Genomic DNA, 14,003 nt, shown 5'->3' with positions numbered 1-14,003 from the left:
TTTTTCAAATCAGTTCAAAGGTTTTAAAATTTTCATTGCAAACTTCATTTCTTAAATGATTGCTGCTTTACAACTTATATATGAATTACTTTTGTTGATTCAAAAAATTATTTAGTCGGGAGTAAGAGGCCTTTCTAGGGATTTAATTAGTATATAAAATGAAGAATTGATAAATTTACTTAAAATACTTTTTTTTTTTAAGTCACAAAATAAAAAGCATAATTTATATCTGAAGAACAGATGTCTAAAAGGTAATCACATTATAAATGCAACTTTTAAGACTGTTAATTCCTTATTCCTAGTTTATATAATGTCGAACAGGGATTCCCAACCTTTGCATACCTAACCCTTTATAAAGGAATAAGTTTCTTCATCGGCCTCCTTATACATTTTCCCCCTATAATAAACAGCATAAAACATAATTCAAATCATTGCACATAAAGAACTTAATAATTAGATTAAGAGTATGAATAAAAGTTTTGAAAAATGGTAATTAGATTTATATTTAATTATTTTTTGTATTATTTTTTCTGTACATTTTTTTAAATATTTGGCATGAAACTATTTAATTTAACTGTTATATCACCTTGTTCTATAAAGTTCAACCTGTTTTTTGTTTTCCATTTCGGTTTTGTGTCCTTTGCACTTTTTTGATTGTGTTTTCTTGTGCTGCATTTTATTTTTTTGTACTACACTCACTGCATAAAAAATTTATATATTTGAAAAAATATCATTGATTTAAAAAATATATTAAATAATTTTAGCATATTTTCGCCTTATTTTCTATGACCTTTTCCTTACTATATGATACAGCTGTATATCAATAAACAATTTATTATTGACCTGTTAAACATCACTGCCTCCACTTTAAAATTTCACTGACCCCGTTGGGAACTTTCAGTACAGAAGATGGCTACTGTCCTATTTCAAAAAAGTTACTTTCCTTTAAAAGGAAATACATAAAAGAAAAAAATTAAAAGCATTTATAAAAATCTAAGATTTTAATGTTAGAAATGATTCTAGTAGAATTTTTCAAACTCTATGGACCATTATATTATAATACTACACATTTGTTTTCACAGTGCAACTTGGAAAGTATTGCAATTAAAAAATATTACATTACAATTTCTTTCATGCAGCCTAATAATGCGAATAGGCTATTTTCACTTTGTTGCCATTCAGTAAAGCATAAGATCTTTAACTTAAAAATTTAATTAATCTGTAATTGTATAAAAGTCTGAACAACTTAAAGCAATAAATGCACTTCTTGACAATTTAAATCTTTTAAAAAACTATATCTAAACAATATTACAGAATATTATATTTATTATGATATATTCAAATCATGTCTTTTGTGAACATTCACGGCATTATCATAATTAATAAAAGATGTTCCTATTGCCATATACTATATGCCAGGGTTCCTTAAACCGTGGGTTGTGAGTTTGATATATATATATTTATTAATCTCTCTTTTTTATTAAACTTATTTGATTCTTCTTTTCACATTTTGAAATAAAGGTTCATTTCAAATAACATTCACCCATTATTTTATGATTTATTTTCGTACTTTTAAATAATTTTTATATATTTTTTTAAAAAATTAATCTATAAAATTTTTACTATCATTTTAAAGTAGATGTATTTCTAAGTATACCTGCAAAACAATTAGTTTTTTATTCAAAATTTCCGAAGATATATGTGAATTTATATATTGGCGCATTTTGAAATTTGGCATATTTGTCGAAAGCGATAATAACATCAAAAGTGGTTTAAGCACTTTGTTAAAATTATTTGAAAGTAGAACGATGTGATATTTTTTCTGATCATGCACAATGTAAAAAGGTAGGTAGGAATGATGTGCTTTTTTTCCCCGCTCCGGCATAATGAAGGGGAAAGGAAAATAGGTTGCCATATATTAAGAAGTTCGCCAAGTGAATTATTCTTGGTGCAAAGTGAAAAAATTGCGCCAAGCTAAATGTTTGAATTTCTCCGTAAATTTTGCACAAAATTGAATATTTAGGCATAATTTGAGACGTAGAATCGAAATATGGAAAAAAATTGGTATGTTATTTCAGAAAAAGTTTTATTTTGTGTCAAAATATCTATGTTAGAATAATGCTATATATAAATCTGATATATATCCCAAGTTGCGCTTTCGAAACATGAAAAATGCAATTTGAATTTCTTCAATCGGCCCAGTAGTATGGGAGATATAGAAGTGTCCCCTTTTTTTTTTCCCTTCTTTGACACAGTGTACATACAGACATCATGAAAAATCTCTTCTGAATTCATTTTAAATCCATTTTTCAATCTGTTTTTGGAAAAGAGTCCTTATGTCTGTACGTACAGATGTCATGCAAAAATATCATTTAAATGGATTTGAGAGCAGTGAAAATGGGTATTTTACTTGAAATGTGATACCCAAAATATGTACATACAGATATTGCTATTCCATAATTCAATATATTGCTATTACAATTTCAAAAACATTGTGAAATATATGGTATTAAAATTTCTGAGTGCGAAAAAGCACCATTATTAATCAGAAAGGATTTTCACCAGCTTTGCTGACACATATAGCTCAATGTAGAACAATTTGTAGAACCCTGTATGAAAACTATCTAGCAAGAGATAATGGAAATACATTGTCATCCTTGATGAGGCATAGGTTTACTTAAATGATTGTGACTAGAAAAGGTCTATTTATTGTCAAAAGCAACAAGAAAAAAATTTTAAAACCTGGTTTTATCAATGCAAAGAAAATTTTGGTAAGGGTTTTACGATATTCGCAGGATTCTCTTATAACAGGAAATTTAAAAAAAGAAGAACGGGGAAAACATTTTAGAATATCTCAATGTACTATCAATAGAAACTTTTACAACATTTACCGAAGAAATTCTATTTCTTATCCCAGTGACTTTTAAAGAGTGAAACTTGATCAAGACAAAGCAACAAATTGTACTTAGAAAAGTATCACTGCATTCCTTGAAAGAATGAAGACTGATACAGGTACTGCATATATACACTTTCAATGTATTCCTTGCAAAGTTCTCTAGTGTTCAACAACTCTGAAAATCTAACAACCTATGGACTATTGCACGTCTGGTCTCTTGAAAAAAAAAAAAAAAAAAAAAAAAAAAAAAAAAAAAAAAAGCTCTTTCTATGTGCAAACCTGGAAAGATTTGGTGGGCTCTTGAAAGCAGAAGAGGAATAGAATTAAATACCCTTGGAAATTTTATAAAAAGCCCTTCTATCACGGGATTCATAATATAGACTTATAATCCATACAAAGGCTATCAGATTGAACATTAAAAAAAATTACTATTTACATTTTAAACATTAATTAATAGGCTCCGAAAATGTTCTAAGAATGTGTACACACACTTTGTATTTTGTTATTTTATATTTACTTCTGTGAAGATTATATTTTAAATGTTTTGGCATACTTAACATTTACCTTCTTACAAGTATGCATATGTACATTGATTAATTTTTTTCTTCTTAGTTGGATTTTGGCAAGAGCTGAACCTATTTGGAAGTAAAGATACAAATGAAGCATTAAAAGCACATGCACTGTGTAGAAAGTCAAATGGAAAGGTACATATTCCATCTGTCTGGACTTTTGTTATATCTCTAATGATTCCTTACAGAATAAATTTGTTATGAATTTATGCCTATGCTATTTTTTCTTGGAAATAAATAAATAAAAATTATTGGAAATAAATAAATTAAAAAAATGCATGTAAATGTATATAAGGATGGATTTAAGTGTTTAAAAAGATTTTGCATTTATGTGCATTTTGAATTTGAAATCAAAATTTCACTTTGCTTGTTAAACAAAACATAAAGAGAATTAGTTATGTGAAACAACATGATTATTAACTGCAAAGAAATATACATATATTTTGTTTTCCCATTTTTTATGTGAAATGGAGATTTTAAAATTCTTTTATGTATAATGAGCTAAAAGTACTCGTGAACAAGATTATGTAACTCCTTGTTCATGGTTAAAAAGTCCAAAATTTCTCTATATTCCAGTTGCTTGGAATAAGGATACAGGAATACCTAAAAAAATAAAACAAAACCTATAATAACAAAATATAAAATTCTTTAAGAAAATAAGCACTCTGATTAATTATATATTTATCATAAAAAATATTTAAGATGATTCTCAAATTTATTAAAATATTATAATGCTCAGATAATTTGCATCATAACTCTAGGCCCAAATGTCTGCAATATGTAACGCTACTTTAAGTGGAAAAAAATTATACAGCCATATGTTAATTCCATTTCAACTTTATATAACTGATAAATTAAATTGTCATTGCAATTTATATGCTTATATATAGTTTAATATACCATTTATCAAACATTTAAAATCTTGTTAAATAGCAAATTCTCACACAGAAATTTTCTTATAACTCCATTTAATACATATAAGCATAAGAATGACTTCCAGCAACATTGATTGCCACATACAATATTGATATCCTTGACATTCAGATTAAAGATGGCTTTTGCCCATTCGGCCAGGAGTACAATACAAGAATCCTCTAATTCTAATCCTAGAGGAGCAAAATGACCACATATGCCAATTTGCTTGCAGTGCCATTCACGGTCAGTTTAAATATATTGCACAAGGAGAAACATGTGGGCTCTAAATGGAGTCTCCTTTAAAATTTCATTTTCTGTAGCATGTTTAGACTATTACATAATTTATTACCTGTAATCCTTATATTTCAAAATAAACAATTAGAAGAACTTATATAATGTATTTTGTATATTAAAATTTTTTAAAACTATGTAGTTTTTCATAGTCAGATAGAATACTAATGTAATACAAAAATCTGATGTGACATCTCCCTTATATTATACTCATCCATATTCAAAAGAGAGAAAAAAAATAAAATAAATTTCTGCATTTGGAATCACCTGGATGAGTATGATTTGGTATCACTACTAAATATGGAACATTGATAAAAATTTTACCTTAAAACACTTTTTTTTAAGTCACAAAATAAAAAGCATAATTTACATTTGAAAAGAACAGATAAATGTCTAAAAGGTAATCAAACTATAAATGCAACTTTTAATCCAGTCAATTCCTTATTCTTAGTTTAGGTAGTATGGGACAGGGATTCTTAACCATTTCTCTTATGAAACCACATTGTAACTGATAATTAGCACCATCTGGATCTTTGATACCTCCCACAACTATACATGTTGTGGGGTTCCTAAACCAGCACCAATGCCATTTCTGGATGGCAACAGCAAAAACAAACATTCACTGCAGTAAACAAATTGTTCTATCTGCTAATCACAGATGGCACCATAAGATTGAAAGGACATAGTAAATAACATGCTCCTTAATAATGTTGGTTGTTTCATTTACACCCCTCACACTCATGAACAACCAAATGCATCACAGCACCATTGATAAATGCACATAATCTGTCTCATAACCCAATGGCCAAATATATTAGCAGACTAAGTCATTACCCATATTCACAAATTAAATCTTCTCACTCACAATACATGAGTTATCTAGCAGCTCTTTTTCCCTATAGTGGTTATGCAGCATAATTGAATTGCCTACGACACGACACTGATAGCCTTGATACTAAACCAAGGCTGACCTCAGCCAAACCAGCATAGTATGAAATAAGAGGATCCAAGTTCTATCCACAGAGTGGCCTTGAACATCTCCTACTTACTATGCCAGCTCTGGACACAGTAAAGTCCAAATTCAATTGCAATATAACTGATCAGTAATTGAATTACAATGTAATTGTAAATGCACTGGTTATCATAAATTAAGGAAAAATCACAAAAATAGCGATAACTCCCTAAAAAATAAACCAAACCATGTAAAATTTGAATATGTTGCCAAGTAAGAGTAGCTGAGTAAACCTGCGATATGCAAATTAGTGGCGCTGCTTTCAGAATACGTCATCTGCGAGGAGCATAAAAGTCCATGTTTGAGAGCAAGCCCACATATTTCACTGTGACAGTGACATCAGAAATCTGAGATAGCCAATTCGTAACAATGACCTCCAGGCATCATTTGCCTGCAGAACTGCAATGGAGAGTCAATGGGAGACTAGAGGCAGGACAAAGTCAAACAGAAGTGGCCAGATGGCTAAATGTGAGTCCTGTGGTTCATAGACTTTGGAGGCAATTTCAAACCATAGATTCGGCATCTAGGAGGTTCAGCCAAGGACGGCCAACTGCTATGACGAGCACTGATGACCGATATTTGACGTTATGTGCATGCAGGAATAGAACCGCTACTCCAACTCTTCTTAGATCCTCCCTTGCTGCAGCCACTGGAAGGTTCGTGTCCACATGAACTGTGCGTGGAAGGCTTCACGAAGGTGGTCTGTATGCGAGGCGACCTGCCATTTGTGTGCTGCTCAGGTCACGCCATAGGAGGGACCGTTGTCAGTGGGCATGACAACCACTGGACACCTGATCAATGGAGGGGGTTTCTCTTTATGGATGAGTCCAGGTTTAGTCTAAAAAGCGATAGTACGCGTTATTTGATATGGAGAGAACCTAGAACCTGTTATCATCTGTCAAACACCCGTGAAAGAGATGCATACGGAAGGAGCAGTGTCTGTGTTTGGGGTGGCATCTGTTTGGGTGGACGAACAGACCTCCATGTCTTTCCAAGGAAAACCGTGAATGCTCAGATTTATAGAGATGACATCCTTGTTGTTTATGTGTGCCCATATACCAGGGCAATAGGTGATGCTTTCCTGTTACATGACGTCAACGCAAGACCACACAGGGGTCACATCGTAGATGATTATCTTAAACAGGAAACAATTAAGCGCATGGAGTGGCCAGCTCGATCCCCGGACATGAATCCTATTAAGCACGTTTGGGATGCTTTAGGGAGACGTCTAGCTGCTCTCAATCCACCCCCTCAGACCCTTGTCGCGCTTGCAACTGCTTTGCAAGAGCAATGCCTCTCGCTTCCTATAGAACTGATAGACCGCATAATTGAAAGCATCACACATCGCTCTATGTGCTGTATTGCTTCTAGAGGCGATCATATTCCATATTGAAGGTACTTTTCCTATAGCAAACTGACACCTTCGATTTGTTCATTTTATACATGTGCTAATTTCTATACTACCATATTTGTCTGGTAATTTCTTTTTATGTTATTTGATACCTTACTATGTGTTGCATATTGTGGGTAAGGTTCATTAAATTCTACATGTAACTTTTTCAGTAATCGTGATTTTAATTTATGATAACCAATGTATAAGTAATTCAATACACTGTAACTGCAGTTGTACTGTTATTACATTGAATAGTGACCTGAAATCCTTCAATTACAATATATTTGTATACTTATCAGGCAATTACATTGTAATTATATTATAAATTGTACAGTTACAACATAACTGCAATTGCAGATAATTCAATTTCAATAAAACTATAACCACAATTGTAATTATACCAATTCATTAAATTTGTTAGTACTCATGGTTTACTATACCTTCAGGGAGGCACATTATTTTTACTCATGATATAAAGAATTGTCCTTCGAAAGCAAAATTCACAGACATGATTGTGCCTCTGAAACTAATGCATGAAACGGATGTAAATAATATAGAAGATGTAATAATACAGACATGATTGTGCCTCTGAAACTAATGCATGAAACAGATGTAAATAATATAGAAGATTTCAGGAAGTACTGTCAGTATGCAAAATATAAGATCTTAATTAGCATGTGATTTCACATACAGCAGTTTCTCAGACTTCTCAGACTTTTATTGACTGAACAAAGTTGATGATTCATTGTAGATGTTTTACAGTGAAAATGATATTTAAAGCAGCTATAAATGCAGCTGTAACACAATATAAATGCAAAAGAAATTCAATTTTTGGCTTACCAGTAACCAAGTAGTTAAAACATTTTTTGATATATCAATTTGGATATATCAATTCTGTTGAACTATCTAGATGTTTTGGTATCTTTGTGGTTTTATTTCCATGGGTACAAACCAGTTTTCCTTAGAAAGTCCACCATGAAGACATCCTTACCCTTATATGCTTTGCCACATTCAATTAAACAATCAACTCATAATTTTTCTTAACAAATTTACATGTATTTATTTTTATCCAAAATATTTCCTACATACCCAATCTGGATGCAGCAAAACTTACTTTAATTACTTAATGCAAATATGCTTTGTACGCAACTCGTACAGTAATTAAGCAGGATGGTCTCGGATAGAGAAATGATGCATTTTCCTGCCAGCAAATGTCATTTCAAAGGCATTTTAATAATTTTATGCTTGTTTATTTCTATCAGAAGCTATGGAAAATAGTTCAGAAATGTGCATCCACCTGTAAAAATATCTGAGGTGGACACCACATGGCTTCCTTGTGCGGCCTTACAAATTATACACATATTTTGCTAACTCCATTTATTTTCTGGAATTTCATTAGAAGCTATATTTCTTAATGAATCAATTCAGTTCTCACTTCTCAGCAAGGCAAAAATACTTAGATACTCAAAACATCTTCATAAAAAATTGTAAAATATAGAAAACTTAAAACACCAAATACAGTTAAAAAAAAAAAAAAAACACTTTTTTTTTACAATTAAAATTAAGAGTTTCTATGCCAAAACAAGCAATTCAGATAATGGGCAAGAAGACCAAATTTTCAGTGCACAAAATTGAAAGTTAACTTTCTGCCCCCACTGTGCAAAAAGACTGAAGTTGGTCCACCAAATGACTTAATTCACTATTGTATTAAGAGTTTCAAATGTAAATATATGGCAGCCTTGTCTGGCCTACAGCCACTTAAACTTTTAAATTGTTGATAATTATACAACTATTGCTAAAGGCATAAAAACTTTAACCGAAACATAAGAACAATGCAACTGAGCCACTTTTAAAACAAAAATGCACAGTTTACCAATGTATAAGAATAAAAAAAACTGAGCTCAATTTTGCACAATGTTATGTCTTATTCTTTCTTCCAAGTGTTTTGAAAGCGTGTAGGAAAAATTCTGGTACATTTAAAATTCGATTTTATATGAATTTTAATGTCTTAAATGAAAATTTAACTGTTTCTTTTTTTTATCTCAATTGAACCAGGAGAATGAAACATGTTTTCGAAATACATTAATCGACTTTTACAAAACTAATTCATTTTCCCCTGATGAGTTCTGAATTGGAGCTTCAGCAAAAGGAGATTAATTTTTATAATTTTGTATTTTTTCCCTTTTGCATTAAGTTTCTGCTGCTGTCACCAAGAAGGAGAGACTTCGGAGTTCTATCTGGCTCTTTGGAGAGAAGTGTTTAAAAGATTATACCAAGTTTCAATTAAAATCCCATAAACAGAAGCCCATGAAAACATACCAGGAACTTGCTATGAATGTTGAAAGGCTGTCTAACCTCGCCTTTTCCTACTACCTAACAGAAACAAAGGAAATCCTGTCTCTGCAGTACTTCATCAATGATATCTGGGTTCCTGAGATACAGAAAGCACTATGAATGGCAGATATCAAGGATCTAGTGGGTGCTTTAGTATATGCCATAGAATTTAAGGAAGCCCAACAAGCAACTCGTAGAGACCCATGGCCGAATCAGAGCTGCTCATTTCCAGGAGCGAATGATTCAACTGGTTGCTCATCTAGATGATTTATCCAAGCTAGTCAATACCTTGACATGTAACAGGAGTGCCAAAAAAACCAACCTAAAGTGCTGAAACTGTGATGGTGAAGGCCATGTACAAAGGAACTGCAGAATGGCTCAACAATTGGAAAGTAAACTCATCTCTGCATGCCATCTTGCATTACTCTCCAGACTGTGTCCAGTGATAAAATCAACACTGATGGAAAGTTACATGTTCATTGAAAAATTTTAAGAGGTTTTCTCTTGCATATCTTCAGACATATGTTGAACCAGTTTGGCAAAGCATAAAATTGATATGGGGGATCATCTACCAACCAAGCAACATCCATCTATCAACTGCTAAACAGGATGGGGAAGGAAAACTTCTAAAGGATATGCAAGAAAGTGATGTTATAGGGCGTCAGCAAGCACTTGGGACTCTCCCATCTTTTTAACATTCATAGTAATTTAAAGTTGTAAATAATGATTGTGATTTGTCATATCGAGAACTGTCTGAGTACTTTTGAGGAAAATTTCAGAAATGTAAAAAAATTTCTTTTGTGAAAATAAATTTTATCAAGCTATCAGCCGTTCTGTGTGCTTTCGATCCATTGTTGTCCATTGCTGTACGCACGTAACAAGACCAATAAAGAAAGAATATTGTAATTTTTCAAAAGAAAAGGCAACTAATATGCATAATGCTACATGAGTAAAAGTGTTATGCATCCAAAAATTATATATTGATTCCTTCTTTGAAATGTTGCAAATATTTTCAATTATTTAATAATTATATGTGCTGCAAGGTATTTACATAATTTTCATATTTCACTAATCCATTTATATAAAAGGAATAGATGTGTAGCCTAAAATAATTTATAAAATTTGAACCAGAAAATTACTTACTTTTATATTATGTTTGATCTGTACTTTTTTCATGTAAACAGAGTTTTTGAATATTAAAAGTATCTGACTGTAACATAGATAATTCATTATCACTTTCACATGCTTTATCAACAGTTTTGGGATCTGGCAATAATTTTTGTTGGTCTGTAGATGTACTTGCTTCAGATAAAAAATGTGTTATGTGTACTTCTGGTTTTGCTAATTTATTCTGCCTTTTCAACATGACAGCTTCTTTATATGGTGGGTCAATAGGGGCTTGAGTTGGCTCATGATAAACATATTCCTTGTCTGCATCCAACTAAAACAGTTAAATAGTTTATAAATTATATTTAAGTAAAATACAGGCATACTCAATACAAAAATGAAAAACTCATATACTTCATATCTAAAAAATTTTTTATACAAAAAGGGGGGACACAGTACAAAATATATACAAATTAAAATGTTTTAATACAATATATACATATAATTTAATACAATATATTTCTGATGAGGTTAATGTAAAACATTATGGTGCAAAAATTAATTTTTTTTATGTTAAATGCATTAAAATTATTTAATAATGTCAGTGAAATCTATTTACCTGCAGAGGATAAGTTCTGTCTGAATCAAAAGCACTCAGATCCCCACATGCAATAAATGGAACAATTATGCGATTTACTCCAGTCAGTTGGTTAAAATCATCTGCAAAATTTAATGTGTATAAAGTTATTAGCTTGATAAGGTTTTTAATTCTTGTATATCCTAATATAACTATGAAATAAATTTCTTTAAAGTATAACACAGCTAAAAAAAAAAAAAAAAAAAAAACAGCATCATACTTTAAAATTAAATAACTTTCACATATTTACGCCTATATAAAAAAAAAAATACCTGATGTTGACCACACATAACTCTCTTGTATGGCCTATTAAATTATATATATTTAGCTGCTTTTCATTCAAACTTATTTCCTCGAATATCATTAGAGATATACAGTGGATGTTTATATATTTCTGTAACGATTATGATTTTTTCCATTAATTTAAATATTAATTTTAAAATACAAATGCGACTTGCATCAAATTTGAATAAGGTTTAATTATTGCATGCAGCTTTAAAATATTATTTTTAAATAAAATGTTGCTAAAAAATAAACAATGGCTCGAGGGCTATATTTGTGCACAGAAGAGAAATACTCTTATTGAATTATTTAAAAATAAATAAATAAATAAATAAAAAAGAGAAGTGAAAACCATGGTTTAATATTTTTACACATAAAATAAGTGACATAATTAATATGAATGGAAAGAAATGCTAAAGTTTACTATGACTGGGAAAAAGGCAAATAATTCACACCCAGCAAAGTTACGTACAGTTCTTATTAAATCTTGTTTTAAAGGAAAATCCACCCCCCTCAAAGATCTATTGCAAAATCTTTAAATATCTCGGAAGGAACTGTGAACAGAATTATAGAATCCGATTTAAAGCTAATCAAAACAACACATGATGTTCATCGACTAATGCCAAAACATGTTTCTCAGCATAAAACTATGTGCAGATTGCTGTATGAAAATTATTTCGCAGCTGAGAAATGGAAATGCATAGTTACAATTGATGAGTCTTTAATATACTTATCTGATTGCAATAGAAAAAGATCGATTTACTACCGAAAATGACTTAATATGTTGGTTCAGAGGAAACAAGAGAAGGTTTTAAGGTTATTACTGGATTCTCTTACAATGGAAAACTTAAAATGAGGAAAGTAGAAAAAAATGCCAAAATTAGTTCAGATTACTATCAGAAATATGTTTTAACATCTATTTTTAAAGAAATTTCATCTGTTTATCCAAAGAATCTTCACTGTGTTAAGTTCCATCAGGATAAGGCTCCGAGCCATACCTATAAATCTACTGCTAAAAAAAAAAAAAAAAAAGAAGAAGAAGAAATCAAACCGGAATTGAAATGCATTCCAGTCCTCTGATGTATTTCCCATGGATCATTGTGCATTTGGACTTTTAAAACAAGCTTTTATAGCTTGTTTTAATTCATATTTTTAGGTTTCTGATGTACGTACTAAACATAATAAAGCATGTTTGGTCTCATTGTTTGTGTCCTTCCTTTTTTGCATATTGTATCATCACTACCACATCAGGAAAGCGTTTTCGACGATACATTGCTATGCGATTTCCCATCGTCTAGGTGTACTCTGTCTCTCCTGAAAGTCTGTCACCGCTATACTGTTACAGCCTGTATATGTTTAAAATAAATATCTCATTCTGTATTAACTATTTTAGTAGCAATTTAATATAAAATAATTTTTTCTGCACTAAATATTTTGTTGATATTCAGCAAGCTGAAAAAATTTTCATGTTCATACTTTTTATAATGATTAAAAGAAAAATCTTTATTTTATTTTGATCTGTTCCAATTACAAAATGATGAAATACTATTTTAAAACTGAATTTTTATCCATGTCATACATTTGTAAATGGATGACATTCCCACGTACCCTCCTTGTGATTTAGGGAATAAATCCCATGTCACCTTTCAGTAAGTTCATGAAGAGTTAATTATCAAGAAATAATTATTAATGTCTTCAAAATATGAAAATAAAGAAGAAATGTCTGCATTATGGAAGATAAGACTAAACATGATGTTTAAGAATGCCATTTCATAAATGACCATCTAGATGCTGCTATTAAAAAAGTGTTATTTGATACTGAACAAAATTTTTAGGTGTAAAGCATTTAAATACATGCATGATATTTCCTAAATATTCAAAAAGAAAGTTTATTACTTTGTGTATTTATATTGTTAAAAATACTGAAAATTAATACTATTTAACAAATTAATAATAATAAATAAATTACCTTCTTTCTTTACCTGCAGTTGAAACACCACATTCTCATTAACATAAAAATTTTTTTCTATTAAAATACATTTTTGAAAAACACACTCATTCTTATATGTGCAGCTTAACATGTAAAAAATTATACTGAAACTATTATCTAAAGAGACTGAGAAGTTTCACACATCAAGTAAATGCCCTATTATAAATTGAAATGTGGTTGAAGCAATTGTATTGTTTTTCTCTAAATAGTATTTCAGAATTTCAGAACTACTAAGTGCACGTGCTATCTAAGGTCTAACAATCCTGTATCAGAGCTCTGTTGTGCTATGAAAACAAGACTATACGTGATATTTAAGAAAACTTGATGTCTTCCTAAAAACTAATAAATTTTTAATGTTGAATACTATTTTGCATTTGTTTCTTTGTTGAACAGCATTTGAAACTAGGATAAACAATGCAAATTAAAACTTCATTACATAATTTATCACAATTTTTGAAATCAATAAACATTTAAGTGTTGCTCCGAACAAGCTTAACTTAACACCACACATCCAATGAAGCCATATAGTTTTTGCATGAGTTTTCAGTTTGGTTTCTTTGACTACAGCAAAGCATGC

General features: G+C 30.6%; 2 protein-coding genes across 2 annotated transcripts in view; one reads left to right on the top strand and one right to left on the bottom strand.

Moving 5' to 3' along the window:
* LOC118204905 (uncharacterized) overlaps window positions 1–10,237 on the top strand; it is a 91,974-nt gene extending 81,737 nt beyond the window's left edge. The window contains exons 3-4 of the mRNA XM_085818287.1: window positions 3,509–3,600; window positions 9,271–10,237. Coding sequence (XP_085674413.1) covers window positions 3,509–3,600; window positions 9,271–9,339 — 161 coding nt within the window. The 3' untranslated portion in view covers window positions 9,340–10,237. The remainder of the gene's footprint in view (window positions 1–3,508; window positions 3,601–9,270) is intronic.
* Window positions 3,861–14,003, bottom strand: part of LOC118188960 (tRNA (cytidine(32)/guanosine(34)-2'-O)-methyltransferase-like) — a 71,340-nt gene continuing 61,197 nt past the window's right edge. The window contains exons 9-11 of the mRNA XM_085818286.1: window positions 11,137–11,237; window positions 10,554–10,851; window positions 3,861–4,068 (exon numbers count right to left, since the gene is read on the bottom strand). Coding sequence (XP_085674412.1) covers window positions 10,561–10,851; window positions 11,137–11,237 — 392 coding nt within the window. The 3' untranslated portion in view covers window positions 3,861–4,068; window positions 10,554–10,560. The remainder of the gene's footprint in view (window positions 4,069–10,553; window positions 10,852–11,136; window positions 11,238–14,003) is intronic.

Source organism: Stegodyphus dumicola, chromosome 6 (genome assembly GCF_044657685.1).
Source record: "Stegodyphus dumicola isolate Sdum_Otavi_A_Nest chromosome 6, ASM4465768v1".
Lineage (NCBI taxonomy): Eukaryota > Metazoa > Arthropoda > Arachnida > Araneae > Eresidae > Stegodyphus > Stegodyphus dumicola.
Note: the sequence above shows the minus strand (reverse complement) of the source record. Positions and strands in the feature narration are given on the sequence as shown.